This window comes from Dipodomys ordii, unplaced genomic scaffold (assembly GCF_000151885.1).
Source record: "Dipodomys ordii isolate 6190 unplaced genomic scaffold, Dord_2.0 Scaffold1, whole genome shotgun sequence".
Lineage (NCBI taxonomy): Eukaryota > Metazoa > Chordata > Mammalia > Rodentia > Heteromyidae > Dipodomys > Dipodomys ordii.
Genome location: NW_012267217.1, coordinates 37853280 through 37859865, shown reverse-complemented (window position 1 = coordinate 37859865; position 6586 = coordinate 37853280). Strand labels below are relative to the sequence as shown.

The 6586-nt window shown below is 45.2% G+C and overlaps 1 protein-coding gene across 1 annotated transcript in view; it reads right to left on the bottom strand.

Annotated features, from left to right (window-relative positions):
• LOC105984047 (aldehyde oxidase 2-like) overlaps positions 1 to 6586 on the bottom strand; it is an 89672-nt gene that overhangs the window by 26842 nt on the left and 56244 nt on the right. The window contains 2 exon segments of the mRNA XM_013014136.1: positions 1640 to 1768; positions 5849 to 5944. Coding sequence (XP_012869590.1) covers positions 1640 to 1768; positions 5849 to 5944 — 225 coding nt within the window.

Here is a 6586-nt window from a genome sequence, read left to right as displayed (position 1 = left end):
AGTGGCGCTGTGGCTCAAGTGGTAGAGCGCTAGCCTTGAGCTGAAGAGCTGAGGGACAGTGCCCAGGCCCAGAGTTCAGGCCCCACGACTGGACCAAAAAAAAAAAAAAACAAACAAAACAAAACAAAACAAAACTATGCACACAATGTTTCTGATCTTTAAACAAAAACCTAAATTAAAAAAAAAAAACAAAAACCTAATACTTGCCACCCTAGGAGAGGTACTGACACCTAATTTTACTAATAAATGCCCATAGTTACTGAACTGTGCCTCCCTTGTGTTTGGACTTACCCCAGAGACAATCTCATAAATTTGAAGTTTTTCCCACATTTGTTTTGCACAAAACAGTCTCTATTTGTTGGCCCTTGAAAGGTGTCAACTAGTTAAGATTAATTTAAAAGCAGTTTATCTTTCTGGGCATGATGATACACATCTTTAATCTACTCAGGAGGTAGAGGCAGAAGAATTACATTTCTAAGCCAACTTCACAAAAAGTTAGAACAAAATACAAATTAGAGGGCTTTGGGAATGGCTCAAGTGGAAGAGCACTGGCCTTGCATGTATAGGACACTTAGGTGTAACCTTTTTCTTCTTGGTGGCATCCACACAGTGTCCTGGGAAAATATGCTTCTCCCCACTGTCCCAATGGAAAGAAGGAATGGCTTGTAATAGAAACAAGACAAATGCAGTAGATATTTTCAGATATTTGACTTAAGGACCATAAAGTCGTAAAAATTTAGTACTTTTAAAAAGTATTAATTAGGAAGTAAGTATGAAGGAAAGCGCTTGTTTACTCTGGTAGAAAGCCAGTGATGACAACAGTGTAATTGTACCACTATCTCTGCTGCTCTAGGATTGGGTCTGCCTGCCCATAGGACATGTTGTTCCAGGGGAATCTGCCATGTTTTGTAATACTTTGTATAAAATTCCTTCTGAGCTGCCTAGGAACAGAGATTTCTCCTTCACTAAAGCCCACTCTCTCCTGATTCCACAGTAGCAGTTGTTCAACCTCCCTTAAGATTAGCTCTGCTGTTTGGTGTGGTGGCTCATGCCTATAATCCTAACCACTCAGGTGGCTGAGATCTGGGGTGGTGATTCAGAATCAGAGTGGGCAGGAAAGTCCATGACCAAAAAAAAAAAAAAAAAAAGCAGGAAGTGGTGTTGTGGTAAATAAAGCATGTTAAATTTGAGCAAAGAAGCTACAGGATAGTGTCCAGGCACTGAGTTCAAATCCTAGCTGTTAACTGCCACAGCCTTCCCCTCACCACGCTGGATCTACTAATGTGTTTTGAATGGTAAGTGACTTGTCTCACTTCCCTATCTGGCCTGAGATCTTCCTCCTGGGCATCTTCATGTTGTTTGGAAAGCCACATGTGGATGAATTAGAGCCACCCATCAATCCCAGTGTTTGAATGACAGAAGAAACACTCCCTTTAGGTCAAACATGTGGTTATATTGGAGCCATTATATTCTGGGTCCATCTGGTACCTCAATTAAATCTGCCACAGCAAATACTCTTCTGACATTTTAGTTATCTCCAGGAACAGAGGACTTCTCTGAAGGCAATTAGGATGCCTGTATCTACCTCAGAATATCAGAAATGGGGGGACAGTAGGGAAAGACAGACTGGAGAACTCACCTGCACAGCTCTGCCATTGACATCGGCGCCGATGGATGCTGCTGTAGCAATTGTATTAGGCACCGTGGCTGTGCTTGTTTCACAGATGTGCATATAGGACATGGGTAGTTTTAATTCACGGCTGGCCACCTATGGGAAAAGATACATTCCAAGTCTAGCAAAAACTTCTGTGACAATTGAAGTCAGTATTTCTCTTAATAATGACTATTTTAATTATTACATCTGTGAAATCATTTAAACTCTAAAAGGTTTAGGCTTTGTAGACCTCAAATATAACTTTTTAGTAGAGTTTCATACTGGCTTTTTTTTTTTTTGGCCAGTCCTGGGGCTTAAACTCAGGCCCTGATTGGTTTTGTGTGACCACATGCATTTTCCTGCAGCCAGTGGGGTTTAGAATTGGTCAGGATGGATCATATGTGAAGGACTAGGAGCAAGGAGGGGGATTGGGTTCAAAGGCACCTGAAATGAGGAATCCTTTAAAAACATGGAATGTGGGAGGTCAGTACTCTGAAGGAATTAAGGCTAGAAAAAGAGAAGTTATGAATTTGTATCCCACTATCTAATATATGTGTCATAAAGTTAAATCTATTCAAGTTAAAGGATTAGACATGGAAATAAGCCGGGTGCTGGTGGCTCACGCCTGTAATCCTAGCTACTTGGGAGGCTGAGATCTGAGGATTGCAGTTCAAAGCCAGCTCCTGCAGGAAAGACTATGAGACTCTTATCTCCAATAAACCACCAGAAAACCGGAAGTGATGCTGTGGCTCAAGTAGTAGAGCGCTCGCCTTGAGCTGAAGAGCTGAGTGAGGGACAGTGCCCAGGCCCAGAGTTCAAGCCCCACCACTGACCAAAATAATAAAAAAAAAAGGATTATAGTTTCTTTTGAGGTCACACTGTTCTTTGTGTGTATGTATATGTGTATATATGTTAAGTTGTCCTTTAAAAATGAGGGGTAGAGTGCCAGCTTTGAATAAAAAAGCTCAGGGCAGCATTCAGGCCCTGAGGTCAAGCCCAAGTACACACACACACACACACACACACACACACACACACACACACACACAAAAGATAGGATGATGACAGTAAAACACTTGTTCTTATGTGCCAAAATAAGACATCAGCAACCTAATATTGTTTAAAATTCAAAAACTTTACTAGTGTCAAAACAGGATAGCTGCTCTTTTTCCCAGCTCTCTCTCTTTCCCAGCTCTTTCCCAGGCCTTTCCCAGCCGTGTGGAGGGCCGACATGGCCTGGTGCCAGCCAGAACGATGAATAAACCTACCCCTTACCTGAATACCACGTGCGTGGTGCTGTTCTTACTCGGCTACCTCTTTTGAAAAACCTAACATAAATGGTGCCCAAACCTGGGAAGGGCTTAAAGTCAGGATAGGTGGGATTCCTCTCTGCTTTTTTTCTTTTTTCCCTGCTTTGCTCTGAGAATACCCACAGTTCTGAGGGCCTTTTGCGAACCGGTCTGTCTGCTGCGGACACAGCGCATCGATACCATTGCTGGCCTTCACATCCACGTCCACACCACTTCTCTTCTCTGGTGAGTAAAACTACTCTCTACGGTTCTCTGTTGCTCAGTCTCTGTCCAGATGTGGCGCCGTGCCAGAGAGCTCCTACGGCCTTTCGGCTAAAGGCCGGTCACCTCTGAAGCTGAGGACACTTGGTTTTGGGGGCTTGGCCATTTCTTTCGAGAGGACTCTGGGGGAAGTCGGGACGCCGGTTCTGCCTGGTCAGCTCTCCTTCACTCACCACACTGACTCTCCTACACATTTAATGGGGTGCTGTGAGTGAAACCCCTTTGAAATGCCTCCTGCGCTCCCTGGAAAGCCAGAGCACCTAATTTTTATGCCATTCTCAGATGTACACAGTTTTTGCCACTGCAATGGTAAATGGTCAGAAGTCTGTTTACTTTCAGGCTCTTTTTGCTCTCTCTCTCTGCCAATCATGTCCAACTTTCCCTATCTCTCCCTTTCTCTTTTCTACATTTTAGCTTGTGCCCTGAAGAGTACCACGCAGGTTGGGTCCTGGGGGCCCCCCTCTAGGTTCCCTCTCAAAGGCTAGCCAAACTAGGCTTGATCTATTTGTTCAAGCTTTCTTTGCATTTTTTTTTTTTCAGAAACTTGCTGTCTTGAGTTCACCGTCTTGGCCACATGGTGGGTTAAGGGTTTGGCCCCATCTGACCCTTAACCTTCCACCAAGCTTACTACTCTTCCATCCATACATTCTAAGGTGCCTTGCTAACAAGTTGCTCTTTTCACAGACCCTGGTAACTGAGGCCCAACCATCTGATGTGCTTTGTTAGCAAAGATGTCTAAACATTGTTGTCAAAATTTTAGGTTTTGAGTTTTGTCTTTTTGTTTTGTGTTGTGTATTCTAGTACTAACTATGTGACTCTAAAATATTGGACATATCTGTGCTAATATTCTCACATCTAATGAGTTTTGTCATTTCAGAATATTTGTTGGCCATTCTTGATAAGGACCAGGTAAGCTCTACTTATTCTACTTGATCTCCTTGTTGCTTTAATTGGAAATAATAAAGGGTTTTTTGGTGGCAAAAATTGCAGCTCAAAGCCAGCCCAGGCTGAAAAATCCCTAAGACTCCATCTCCCAACTAATCTGCAAAGAGCCAGGCTGGAAGCATGGCTCAAGACTCTTATCTCTAACCAGCAAACACTGCAAGTGTTACTACAACTCAAAGTGGTAGAGTGCTAGTCTTGAGCAGAAGTGCTTAGGGACAGTGCCCAGGCCTTGAGTTCAAACCTTCTTGAATACCAACTGGGACAAGCCATCCCAGCAATGAGCACCTACATTCAGCCAGTCTGGGGAACAAGGGACCATGGAGAGGAGTAAGAGGAGATGATGTCACATCAGCCACTTTGTGCCTGCCCTTTCAAAATTAACCAGAGCCAGGAGGTCAATAGAAGTAAGAAGCCTGCCCATCTAGTGTCCATACCTGTCTACCTATTAACTGGACAGGAATTTATATTCTTGCTTTGTTACCTGACTTCTCCTCTACCTAGTCAACAGATGTCAGGAGTAGCTAGGGACATTTCTACCAACGTTTTTCAGCCCCAAGTCCTTCCTCTTGCCATTTATTTGCTCTCTAGTATTTTTTTCCCAGCCCCTCAATGCTCATGAGACTTCTCCAGATTTCATCTAAGGACTCACGCCACCAAGGGACAGCTGCTGCTCACTGCCTTCTCTGGGAGGAGACCAAATTCCAGCCTTTTACCCCTAATGTCAACGCCCCTTGTCAGCAGGAAGTAGCCAGAGAGAATCCTCGCCCTATTCCATGATTATTAAAAGGCTGAGTAAGGTAGGATCCTGGATGGCGAGCAGACTCCACCCTCCTCACAACAAAGTCTCCGCCCAGTACCTGTGTTACCTGGGCAACTGGGACACCTGGAAGAGGTCACATCCGCATCCGCTGAGGTCACATCTGGATCGGATGTGGCCACACCTTTCTCTCACCTGGTCCCACCTCTTACCTGGTCCCACCTCCCTTTATCTGGCCACACCTTACCCTGCCTCTACTCTAGATAAGGCCTAGCCCAGGGCCAGACGCCCTCTTTGCCAGCGGCGAGGAGTGCCAACCTGGCCTGGTCCCAGCAGGTCTACTGAATAAACCTACCCCTTACCTGAAAACAAAACAAACAGGAAAGCTGAGAAACTACTCCTCTTGGATAATCTGCATGGAACACCCACCTTGGTGCCCCATGGACTTAGTAAGATAATGTCTAAAAACCCCTTCATCCCCAAAACCCTAGTCAGGCTCAGGGAGGAGAAGTACCTAGATGACAATTTTTTTTTTTTTTTTTGTCAGTTGTGGGGCTTGACCTCTGCTCCTGGGCACTGTCCCTCAGCTCTTCAGCTCAAGGCAAGCGCTCTACCACTTGAGCTACAGCACCACTCCCAGTTTTCTAGTGGTTTATTGGAGATAAGAGTCTCACAGTCTTTCCTGCCTGGGCTGGCTTTCAACAGCGATCCTCAGATCTCAGTCTCCTGAGTAGCTAGGATTACAGGCGTGAGCCACTGGCGCCAGCCCTAGATGAGATTTCTACCACCTCTGTTGGTGCACTTTGTATAAAGGAAGCTTTTCAAAGTCTTTGAGTTTAGATCATTTACCTTAAAAGATGGATTCTGAATTTCAGTCAGGTCAACAAGGACTAGAGAGATGAATAATTTTATTCATCTTACCTGCAGCATTTTGGTATGAATGCCTTGTCCCAGTTCATTGCCACCATGTGTGATCAAAACAGACCCATCTGTGTAGATATGAACAAGTGCAGCTGCCTGGAAGACAACCAGTGTAAGTTGGAAGAAGTTGGAAGTGCACTTGGGGAAGTTCAATACGAGAAAGGAGGTAGGGAGGCAAGTGTGGGGGTACATGTTTATAATCGCAGCTCCTGGAGAGGCAGAGATCAGGAGGATTTCAGTTCAAGGCCAGCCTAGGCAAAAAGTTAGCAAGATCCTGTCTCAACAAAGAAGCAGGGTATGGTGCTCTGTGCCTGTAGTTCCAGCTGTGTGAAAGGTTGTAGGTAGGAGGAGGCTGTAGGAGGATTTCAGTGGAAGGCTGCATCTGAGTTAAAACTTCAAGATCCTATCTGAAAAAATAACCAAAGCAAAAAAAAGTGCTGGGGAGGGGCTGGGAAGGTGGCTCAGAGGTAGAGCGCTTGCCTTGCATGCCTGAGGCCCTGGGTTCGATTCCTCAGCACCATATAAAGAAAAAAGCCAGAAGTGGCACTGTGGCTCAAGTGGTAGAGCGTTGACCTTGAGCTGAAGAGCTAAGGGACAGCACCCAGGCCCAGAGTTCAGGCCCCACGACCGGACCCCCCCCCCAAAAAAAAAGTGCTGGGGATGTACTCACTTGGTAGAGTTCATGACTAGCAAGAATGAAGGCTTGAGTTCAAAGTCAAGACCCTCCCTACTTCCCAC